Genomic DNA, 11,519 nt, shown 5'->3' on the forward strand with positions numbered 1-11,519 from the left:
TTTATGTTTTTCGGGGCTTGCCCCTCATTTGCACCAAAAAAAAAAAAAGTTAAAATGCTATGGGCCCATTTATCTGGTTGTGTCATTATTGGGTCATGGGTCAATTTGGGTCAGGTTGTTTTGGGCTGAGTTGGGACAAATAGGATTGTTATTGGTTGTCGATTTCAATTTAGAGCATGTTTGGCTCTGATTCTTAAAAATGAGTTTTTGTTTTTCAAGCTTAATTTTCTAAAAGTGTTTTTTAAAAGCAGAAACATCAAATTGTTGTTTCTATTTCTATGGGAAAAATATGGATTTTTAGTTTTTGAGAAATTTTTGTTTAACTTTTAGAAAATGTTGTGTTTGGCCAAAAAGTGTTTTCAAGTGTAAAAACACTTTTACAAGCTAGGCCAAACACACTTAACCTCACGTTTTTATTGGGTTAATTTTCTACTTTTTCGGTGGTTTGCGGTTTGGGTAGGGTTCTTGAGTCGAGTCAGTTGTCAAATCAGTTTTAGTGCAATTCAAAAAACCACATAGTTATATTCTAAAGGAAGTTATATCGAAATCTATACTAGTGGGGTAAGTTTCTTATAAAAGTGTTTTTCAATAAAAATTATAAAACCGACTATAAAATACCTTGATGTCCCTTTTCAGCCAAACATGTTAGTAATGGAAGTTATTTTTAATTGGGTAATTAGGTAAACTAACATATAATTTTAGAGTATTAATTGTGTAAAATAGCTTTACACAAGAATCCTTGATACTTGTATTATTATTCCTTTTTTTGCGCTTATAAATTTATTTTTATAGCTGTTAAAAAAATGTTCAAGTACTTAATAAATCCCAAGGAGCTCAATTTCTGTAGAAAATTATTGAGCTCAAATATAAAACTAGCTAACTAACATCCTAAATGAAAACAGTAATTTTTCATAGTTTTAATCTAATTATTTGCACAACCAATTACATAATTGTTTTCCTAATTTAACTGGTGACATATTATTGAAACAACTGATTCTTCATTATTATTATCAAATTATAATATCCGTATTAAGGGTAAAACGATTCAAATACTACCATGTATATGTCAAGAAACCAACCATCTCAAGTTGATGGTTGGAGTCGCAAGATCGGTTTTATACTCTAATACGCCTTCTCATACATGAATGCTGGAAGTGTGGATGCAACTGCAAGTGGTGAGATTTGAACCTGTGACTTCATGTCAAGAAACCATTTTAATATAAAGTTTAAGCTGATGGTCGGAGTTTCAAGATCTACTCTAACAATATAGATGGATGAAACAAGAATTCTGTCCTTTCAAAATAATCTGTTTTCCTTTTTATCCATCTATTTAACTTGTTTTATTATTTACAGCAAGTCTTATTTGTGACGGACATATCACAAACTTGCGACGGGTCAAGTATTACTCATGTAGTTAGATAAGACAAAACAGTTTGGTACTCGTTATGTACTTTGCTTTTGTCTTATCTACCTTCACATGGGTAGTATTTGACCCGTCACAAGCTTGTGACGGATATACCCATCACAAATGAGAATTTATGTATTATTTGAACACAAATTCTCATTTGTGACGGTCGATATCCGTCACAAGCTTGTGACGGGTCAAATAAAACTCACATGGAAAGATAAAGACAAGTCATTTGTGATTTGCTATGCATTATACTTTTTGTCTTATCTGTGAATAATTTTTGATCCGTCACAAGCTTGTAACGGATATATCCGTCATGAGTAGGGATGGCAGTGGGTCGGGGACCCAACCCAGACCCTGAGGGTCGGACCCTAATGGGTCGGGTATGGGTTGGGTATGGGTCTCATTTTTTCAGACCCAATGGGTATGGGTCGGGTATGGGTCTTAAGAAAATATTTTGGGTCCGGGTCTAAGTTATGAGACCCATACCCGACCCTTAGACCCTTTAAAAAAATATATCAAAATCACAACTTTTCTGAATTCATACTAGCACAGCACTGATACGCGACTGGCAACCACCTCTCTAATAGGCGCTGACCGACAACCACCATTGACGGCGGCCAGCAACGGTCAGATGGAGACGGCTATCAAGTACGGTATTGATTTTAGGGTTCCGAGTTTGATTCTTTCACATGTATTTAGAGGTTAATTTAGGTCTTCTTTATCTTTCTTAATCTCTTTGGTATGTATATTGGATTTAGAAGTGTACAATAGAGATTAATAAACTCATAATGTTAAAGTAGTATGATTTTTTTTTTAATATTATAGACCCCATAGATATTAATCATATTATTAAAGTGGCTAAAACTCGGGTGGCTAGACCAGCCCACCCTTACGTAGGGTCGGGTATGGGTCTCAAATTTTAGACCATGGTCAGGGAGATCGAGTCCAAAGGAAAAATCTCGGGCCCCGGGTGCAGGTGGGGACCCGACCAGCACCCTACCCATTGCCATCCCTAGTCACAAGTGAGACCTATCTCCGACTTAAATAAGTCCTCGAACTCCTAAATCCTAATCCTAGTAGAGTGACGCGACGACAAACCAACATACATAACCACACGCCACCTACATCAAATCTCAACCCTCCATATCTAATCTCAACATCCAACCGTCCATCACCCTCCACACCCCTATAAATACCCCCCTCACCCCTTTCCCTTTTCCTATTTTCAGATATTCTCCATTTTTCTAGAGAGAGAAAACAATCAAATATTCACTGACGTAACGAAACCTTCAACTTCAATTACTTAGCTCACAAATTTCCGAGGGAAATCGCAAAAAAATAAATATTAGATTTAAATTTAAATTTAATATACGTTACAAGAACCAGAATACAAGATACACGCAATAATATTGTGGTTAAAAGTACGTCTAATTCTTGATCTTTCGTAATTTTCTAGGTTTTGATTCTGTAGTAATTGAAATCGTAGTGTAACTCGTCGAATTTGATCATTTGATAATTCAATTTATTTTGTTCGAGAATTTAAGTTAATTCTGTGTTTGAATCGATTTTTAGGTCTCATTTAGGATTAAAATCGTTATTTTTTAGGTTGCGTTTTGGTAGAAATTGAAATTGTAGCGTAGTTCGTCGAATTTGAAAGTTAGATTCGGAAAATTGAGTTAGTTTCTGTGTTTGATTTGATTTAGGTTTCATTTAGTAGTAAATCGAATTCTCTAGGTTTCGTTTTGGTCTAGCAATTGATATTGTAGTGTAATTCGTCGAATTTGATAATTCGATTATTTGTTGTTTTTTGTTCGGAAATTGAGTTAATTTCTGTATTTTATTCGATTTTTAGGTTTTAATTTGGTAGAAATTGAAAGGTGAATTCAGTTGATTCTGTGTTTGATTCGAGTTAGGTGTGAATCGAATATTCTAGGTTTTGATTTGGTAGAAATTGGAACTTTAGTGAAACTCATTGATTTTCGTTATTCGATTTTTTGCTCGTCAAATTGAGTTAATTTCGCGTTTGATTCTTCTATTAAAGTCGCATTTCTGAGTAGGAATTGAATTTCTAGGTTGTTGATTTGGTAGTATATTCACATTATAGTGTAATTTGAGTGTTTTTTTGATCGGAAATTCAACTAATTCTGTGTTTAATTTGATTTAGGTGTTCTTACAGCGAAGGAGGAGAGAAAACGATGAATGAACAGTCGCAAATGATGAATTCGCATCATCAGGTAATCAAAACTCATGATTATCATCATATGAGTAGTATAAGTAATTGTAATTTTTATCGTAATCAAAGATATAATAATTTACATGACAATGCGATGATGAATGTGTATAGTATGAATCAGTGTAAATTGACGAATAATTACTCGTCGCAGGTGCTGCCACCGCATATGATGCAACCGAGCTACGGTCAGTGGCCGCACCCACCGCTGCCACCGGGAATTATGAATGGTATGAATTTTGCAAATAATTTGAATCCGGTGTTTGTTAGTGGTTCAAAAATGGGGCGTAACAATTGGAAGGGAAAGAAACCAATGGATAAACCGAAAAATATGAGTAGTCGGAGTATGAATGCGAGTAATGTGAGTAATAGTGTGGTTTTCGACGTAGAACAGCAGAATAGGGGGAAGGTTAGGAGGTATTATCAACCTAAGAGGAAGTTTATTAATAGGATGGGACCTTATGCACATGCTCCTAGGAACACTACTTCGTTTATTATTCGAGCTAAGAAGTCTGGTGGAATAGCTAGTTTGGTGTCGCCGTGCCCTGTGACTCCTGCAGTGTTGCCTACGCCGGTGTTTTCACCGTCTAAGGAGGCGGTTGTTGATATGGCGAAAGAGGAGTGGGGTGTGGATGGGTATGGGTCGATGAAGGGTTTGATAAGGTTGAGGTCACCCGGGTCTGATGAGAGGGAAGATGATTATGATGAGGAGGACGAAACTGGTGGGTGTGGGTCGAGTGATAGTGATGTGGAGGAACATGTGGAGGTTGAGAGGAGGTTGGATCATGATTTGAGTCGGTTTGAGATGATTTATCCGAATGCAGGTGGTGGTGTTGATCACCATAATTTGTTGGAGAGTAGGGTGGATGATCAGGATACTCACATTGCGCAGTTGGAGGAAGAGAATGTTATGCTCAAGGATAGGGTTTACTTCATGGAAAGAGAGCTTGGGGATATGAGGAGGAGGTTGTCGTGTCTTGAGAGGCAGAATCAAGTTGTCGAAGATATTAACGAGGAGGTTGTGGAGAATGACTCTGAAAATTATAGTGACGAGATCAGAAATGGTCCCTTGCTTGTTAACAGGGAGAATGAGGAAGTGGACTTTGTGCCTAGAGACGAGGAGAAAAGGGATAATAATGATGAAACTGGAATTGTTATGGCAGTTGATAATGAGGTCAATCATAATGATAGGGAAGCGAGTGTAGTCAACAATGAATCCGAGGTCATCTTCAAGGAGGATGAGATAATGGTATACAAAACTCAAGCAGAAGACACTAGTAACAGATTAGACAATAAAGTTGCTGGAGATGTATGCATGGGAGACGTGGTATCGACTGACAATGATCTTGGAGATCATAAATCTGATGATTGAGGAAATATAGAATCGGCTTTCAGAGAGGAGCATTGGTGAGGTGACTGTTTTAGTTGTCCTGCGTTAATAGATAGGTTCTTCTCTGATTGCAGGGAAACGTCTCCAATTTGTCAATGAACACGGAGAAGTGTTCTACTGCTGTATATGGTTCTTTTGCTGTCGACTGAATAATCTTAGTTTCATTTGTTTTTAATTTGTCTTCTGTAGTTTCGTTTAGGTGATTAATAGTAGAAGATGCGTATGGTAGGGTTTGACATGTATCGTTGATCAAATAGGAACATATCTGATGTAGAAAATGACCGTTATTATCTACCCAGGTTTATAAATGAAATGTACCTGGTTTACCAGTTTTCTCTTGTTTACTGACTTGAATACTTTACATTTTATCGTTATGTCAGCTGCCAAGTTTATCGTTTATTGTCTTATCAGTTTAAAAATCATTTTATAAGCTATAGTAATTAGCAAGACGGTTTTCTATATTTACATCACTGTATTATCTGTGAGTGTTCCATTGCTTACTGAGCATGCCCATGGATTTCTCTTTCTGGCAGATTTATGCTTTGGTCTTTATTAGCTTTTTATAGCTTGCTAAGCACTTCCGTTGAGGTTTTTAATGGCAGATTCTGGACGAGCTGAAGAAACATATGCTGGACATCTGTTGAACTGATCTTTGGTCTTTATTAGGTCAGCCTTTGCATAAATTTTGTCAACACAATTTTACATATGTTTTCTGCTCAGTAAGCTTATTTGATGTAAAAGGCAGGCAGAAACCTACTCAAGTTCGAAAGTTATTGTAGCTGGTGTACCAGACTACCAGCTTTCTTTGGTTTACTTACTCGAATAATTGACATTAATCATTATGTCAGCTAGACAGCTACAAAGTCTTTTTATAAGCTATACTAATAATTTTCAATTAGTCTCACTATAGACGGATATATCCGTCTATAGTGAAAGACGGGTCAAATATACTTAAAGTGGTGACATTTTTGGGCCCAACCATGCAACTTGTTGCTTGTCTTATGCTGAAAGTGGGTGGATATTTGGCCTGTCTATAACTATAGATGGACATCTCCCATCTATAATGAGAATTTGTGAATAATTAATAAGATGGTAATGGTTTCCTTGCTTCCTGTATTGCATCCCTGCATTATCTGTTAGTGTATCAATTTTGTTAAGCATGCCCATGGAGTTCTTGTTCGGCAGATTTATGCTTTTGGTTTTTATTTAGCGTTTTAAAGCTTGCTAAGCACCTCCATTCTAGATGCGATGAAGAAACATATGTCAATCATACATTGCAGTGATCTTTGGTCCTTGCTAGGTCAGCCTTTGCATAAATCTTTGTCAAAACAATTCTACAGGTCATGTTTGCTGTTCAGTAAACTTATTTGTAGCATGATTTCTACAGTAGTATGCTGTTATAAGGGCTCGGCACTGGTCTGAGTAGAAATTGTCTCAAAATGGCATTAGTGATTTACTTCTTCTCTTGCACTGCCGTTGTGCATGCATTTAATGGCGTTGTTGTGTACTTGACGCAACACAAAGCATACTTCACGGCTGACGCACTTGTTTTCTTGCTGAAAATCTCAGGTGGTAATTCAGGTCGGTTTTCTGGAAAAATAAATCATTTGTACTCCCTATCTAAAATTCATCGCTATGAAATCCTCGGGGGTGTCACTGCCAAATGACTTCCTGCATCTTCTCTACCGCTTACCAGTCTACCTCCATCTCTGGCGTTGGCAATTCAGGTGTGTTTTACGCTGCTGTCAAGGGATTTCCGATTCTTCATCAGGTTGACATGAGATTTTAATTAGGAGTCTTCTAGAAACATAAACTCTTTTTATTCAACGAAGGGGGTTAATTGTTAGGCTTTGTACGTTCAGCACCGGATTGCTGCTGTTGTTGAACTTTGTAACTAACACTAATGCACCTATTATCAGTTTTTTCCAAGTTTTTTTTATAAAAGAAGTCCGGACTTCGATTTTCAAACCTATAAATTTACTGACTTTTGTATTATGTTTTACTCCCCTTTTGTTTTTCATTTTTCATTTTTTATTTTATTCGCATTTCGAGGTGTTGGACGGTTCCAAAAGATGATTCATGTCAGCCGACCCCATATCATTTTGGGATTAAGGCTCTGATGTCGTCGTTGTATTAATCAAAATGTTCTTCGGAAGGATTGAAAAATTGAAAACTTGGCTTTGCTCATACACCAAAGTTCTTAGGGGGTGTTTGGTTGGAGTAATATTTTGAAGTTTGAACCAAACGACTCCGTAATAGTTGGGTCTCATTCCCGTGTCCTTGTGAGGATTTGAATCATCGGTACAGTAAAGGTCTCGCAATAATTTGATCATTGTTAATAATCGTTACTTACATAATGTTTTTTGTTAGGAACATGTAAATAGACGAGTTTTTTTGAAACAATGAACTGTGTTATTTTGGCCTATACGAAAATTCAGAACAATAAACCAGAACCAATCAATTTATAGAGATGACTTGTAAGTTTGATAACTTTCTTACAAACCAGAGAGTATGCAATTTACGGTATTTGAACACGGTCCCATTACAGAGCTTCAAAACTCGTCTGTCATGGCATCACGAGAACACAAGTCCTTGTGTTTTCAGCGACTAAGTTAGTACCTTTTGCAAGATGCACCTAAAACCGCACAAATATTTATTATTTGAGTTATCTATGATATTTTACGCTGCCGTTGCTCACGTTGTTCTTCCTCTTGCAACTGACGTTGTCTGATCAACATTTGTGCATAAACAAATTCATTCCATATGTCAGGAACGCCGGGAAGGCACCAATGCGAGCAGTCTTGGTATCTCAGTGGCGAGCGCCTCTCCTCATCAGTTAAGTCCTGACCCCTGTAAATTGACGGATGGGCATCTATTCGCAAGTCAGTCAGCGTTGTGATGTTGAGGTAGAAAACCGGCATTTTCATCCACTTCAGTACGTCTTCCAGAACTTTTATATTGAAAAGGTAAGTCGTTAAATCTGTCTCAGTTGTTGACGGCTTGGTTTCATTGTCACATTTACCACCTGTATTCCAGTTTCCGTCACTGCATAAAGAAGACGTCAATTTTCAGTTTCGAGTCCATGTTTGATCTAGAGAAGTATATTAAGAAACGTAAGAATGTTGACGCTGCCAATTTTACCAATGACATTTAGAGACTGCTTAGCAGTACGTCTTGCTGGTTGCGGCTTATCTACAAGCCGCACTTAAAGTGCCCCTAGGCGTTTTGGCTTGAGGCTCTTTTATTTTTTTATTTTTTTTTGTTGACCAGGAGTATCCCCTACCGACAGTTAGGGCAATCTCCTTTAGGGCACTGAAGGCAATTTAATGGGTTGACCCCTCCCAAGTTTGGCTTTTTCATTCGCAAGAGTCGGGAATCGAACCTCTGACCACTTGTTCTAGAGATGAGAGCCCTTACCACTCACACTAACCAACTTTGGTGGCTTGAGGCTCATTGAGCCTTAGGCGCGCACATACTTTTTTTTTTTTTTTTTTTTTTTTTTTTTTTGACAAGTAGGCTCGCTTATTTAAACAAACAACTTACCTAAAATGGGAAGCTGAGTATCCCCTGAAAAATATTTGTACTTTCTTAGGATCCATATTAGCATCCACCCATCTTGCCCAAGTAGTTAGAGCTCGACGAAAAGCCTCTTCGACATTTAATTCTCTGTAAATATGGCTACCTTCTTGATAGTAATTCTTCCTGCACATCCACATAAAGTCTCTAAGTTTCAATTTCTGGCTCGGAAAATTCAAAAAAAAAGAAAAAAATGAAATTTTTAAAGAATGTACCCTTTTGTAAGTTTGTCATGAGACCACCAATGTCCAGTATTAAATATCAAAACATCTGCATCTTTATATCTATCCGATGCAGTTTCGACTAGATCAAGCCTCAGTGTCTCCTTCTTCGACCCATTTTCGTCAGGGACTTCCAATTCTTGAACCAAAAAGTTGGTTCGGAAAAACTCGATTGAGCAATTGTAATCCTATGTATCCAAACAATCACAAAATATTATGGAGTACAATTCTAGAGAGCTAAAAGCAAGCTTCCACCAGTGCGGAAATGAAAAGGGCGAAAATCATACAACGAATAAAAAGGAGTAGAAGCCCTCGCTGCGAAATTCCAGACTACCAGATGCTTCAAAAACCCGGTTTTTGTCCTCCAATGAATTTCTGAGTACGCAAATAAGCGACTCCCACATATTCCTATTCAATGAATCCCCGACAAACACTAGACGCTTCCCTCTCAACATTTCTAGCATATGCTTTCCATTCAACCTGCAGGATAAATTCATCACTTATCGCTATCACATCAGCCAAAAAACACGCTATCATGTGCTCTTAAAACACTGAAAAGAAAGAAATGACAGGAGATGTTTCATAAAACATTAGTCTCGCTTCCTTTCCTTCCAAATCCGTGGAATTTTTTCCTGTGTCTTGTACACGAGGTGTTCTATAGACTCGTACTGTTATACCTGTCTGTAGACAGTACGGAGCGAGGGGGGGCTAGCAGGGGCGGTCGCCCCCGCCGAAGTTTGAAAATTTCGAAATTTTTAGTTAAGATTTTTGAATTTTTTCGAGGCCCCCTTATAATATTACCCTTTTGCCCCCGCTGACTTAAAATCCTGGCTCCGTCACTGTCTGTAGATCTCAAAGGTATAACCGTACGAGTCTATAGAATAGCTCGTGTACAAGTAAGGTCATAAACGACATGGAATTTAACGAACGCAAATCAACCATTAATGGAACCTAAAATTTCAACAGAATACAGAAGAACAGAATCGACAAAGCAAAGTTCGGAAAGTTACCTAGGAATGTTGCATCCACTGGGCTGCCATCTATACTTTTCATAAGAATTATCAGGTCTATGATTAAGAAAACAGTTGAAAGGTTCGTCAATATGAGGACAAGAACTGGGTTCATATAATGGGTATGACCCGTCTCTCACCCATTCGCCTTCATATATATTGCAATTTAACAATGATCCTTTCGAGGTATTCCTTTCCTTTGTTCTTTTCACTTCACTTGTATCATTCCTTCTAACTGTATATTCATCAGATTTCCGGGTTTCAGATGCAGATGATATATCGGAAGAATGAGATTGAAAGTTACCATCATTAGTGGAAAATGTATTGTTTTGTGCATCAGAAACATTATTTCCTGAAACAGGATTTGAATTCGGAAAATGATGAGATAAGAGGAAAGACGGGTTTCTGAAATAAACAAGGCTTTTGAGGAGCCAAGGAGACGATGAAGACGAGGAATAAGAGAAATATATAGAAGGGCTAAAGAGAATGAAAAATGTAGAAATGAGGAAAATGAATATAAAAACATATGCAAAAAACTGAGGTTTTCTGTTGTGTGAAATTGGTACGAGATTAAAGGGTATTGGAAGCGGTGGTGGTGGCGGTGGCGATAATGAGTTCGGTATAGAAGAATGGTCTGCCATTGTTACCACTTACTGCAAGTTTTATTCTGATGCTTGAAGAATGAAGAAGGAAAGGTGACAAGAAACAGTTGTCGTTTTTTAAGGAAAACAAGGATAAAGTACAGCAAACAGTTGCTATTGTTAAGGTGATTGTTGTTTATCCTTAATTAGGAAAGCCTTTTTGTGTTGTAATATTGTATGTATACCGTATACGGTATATATACTCCCTCCGTCTCAATCATTTATTTAACTTTGATTAAAATACTTTTTAAAGTGTAAAAAAAACGTAAACAAATGAATGAGACGGAGCGAGTGTTATTTGTTTTGTTTTAGCTGGTTTTACGAGGATGATGTTTCACATTTTTCACATGTGTGTGGTGTTCAGTATACAAAATCAGGCGTGTTTGTGTAGATAACGTGTTTATACAGAAATTAATCTTTGCCTTATAATAGTAACTAAAAGAAATTAAACTAATACGGTTTTATAGTAATTCTTTTTTTCTTGAGTGAATTTTTATATTCGATTTGAGAATTGAATTTATTTCACCAATATATTATTAGGCTTGGTTCAAGTAAAGATAATTTTTAGTATTGTGTTGATGAGTTTGGATTAACTTTTCTTTAATTTAGTCTTTAGCTTAGAATCTGCCATATTTGATCTGTATTTTCCATAGTAATCTATTAATTTATGTTAAATGAATTGAAATATATATGGTGAATAGATGAATTTAGAATGTCAATGCATGTACTTTGATTGATGTACAATAAAGCACAATTTTGAAAATGTTATATAAAAGGGTTAATTTATGTTGGTAAAAAAAAAAAATTCTAAAAAAAAATACCCTTTTGTGGAGTAATAGTTATAGCTGCATGAAAACCCAAGCAGAGTCTGAACAATAGAATGGCAACAGAGGAATGAAAAGTACCAACAAGGATCCTCTCCATTTCTTTTCTCTCCATTTCCTCTCACAAACCCATTTAATAATATTATCTCATTTATACTCTATTAACCCTTTATTTTTATGCATAAATCGTGAACCGTTCGATGTTAACGAGATAGA

General features: G+C 36.8%; 2 protein-coding genes across 3 annotated transcripts; one reads left to right on the plus strand and one right to left on the minus strand.

Annotated features, from left to right (window-relative positions):
- Window positions 1–2,629: 2,629 nt before the first annotated feature.
- LOC141619479 (uncharacterized) lies at window positions 2,630–5,369 on the plus strand. 2 transcript variants are annotated; one of them, XM_074436495.1, is made up of 3 exons: window positions 2,630–2,832; window positions 3,576–3,645; window positions 3,796–5,369. In XM_074436495.1, exons 2-3 carry the CDS (start codon window positions 3,607–3,609, stop codon window positions 5,011–5,013), a joined length of 1,257 nt encoding a protein of 418 aa, XP_074292596.1. In that variant the 5' UTR covers window positions 2,630–2,832; window positions 3,576–3,606; the 3' UTR covers window positions 5,014–5,369. The 2 variants fall into 2 exon arrangements, with proteins under 2 accessions (XP_074292596.1, XP_074292597.1); XM_074436496.1 differs by lacking the exon at window positions 2,630–2,832 and adding an exon at window positions 3,032–3,124 and having other exon boundaries at window positions 3,178–3,645.
- A 1,493-nt stretch (window positions 5,370–6,862) lies between these two features.
- Window positions 6,863–10,879, minus strand: LOC141619478 (protein trichome birefringence-like 1). The gene is made up of 5 exons (XM_074436494.1): window positions 9,839–10,879; window positions 9,116–9,308; window positions 8,823–9,016; window positions 8,575–8,733; window positions 6,863–8,076 (listed from the first exon to the last, which is right to left on the minus strand). Exons 1-5 carry the CDS (start codon window positions 10,477–10,479, stop codon window positions 7,701–7,703), a joined length of 1,563 nt encoding a protein of 520 aa, XP_074292595.1. The 5' UTR covers window positions 10,480–10,879; the 3' UTR covers window positions 6,863–7,700.
- Between the last annotated feature and the right edge of the window lie 640 nt (window positions 10,880–11,519).

Source organism: Silene latifolia, chromosome X (assembly GCF_048544455.1).
Source record: "Silene latifolia isolate original U9 population chromosome X, ASM4854445v1, whole genome shotgun sequence".
Classification (NCBI taxonomy): Eukaryota; Viridiplantae; Streptophyta; class Magnoliopsida; order Caryophyllales; family Caryophyllaceae; genus Silene; species Silene latifolia.

Excerpts from the sequence above, each read along its gene's own strand:
- LOC141619479 (XM_074436495.1), top strand. The coding sequence starts at position 3,607 with ATGAATGAACAGTCGCAAATGATGAATTCGCATCATCAG. Across the intron at positions 3,646-3,795 it reads TGATGAATTCGCATCATCAG|GTGCTGCCACCGCATATGAT; the intron begins GTAATCAAAACT and ends TACTCGTCGCAG.
- LOC141619478 (XM_074436494.1), bottom strand. The coding sequence starts at position 10,479 with ATGGCAGACCATTCTTCTATACCGAACTCATTATCGCCACCGCCACCA. Across the intron at positions 9,017-9,115 it reads TCTACTCCTTTTTATTCGTT|GATTACAATTGCTCAATCGA; the intron begins GTATGATTTTCG and ends TTGGATACATAG. Across the intron at positions 8,734-8,822 it reads CATGACAAACTTACAAAAGG|GAAGAATTACTATCAAGAAG; the intron begins GTACATTCTTTA and ends GTGGATGTGCAG.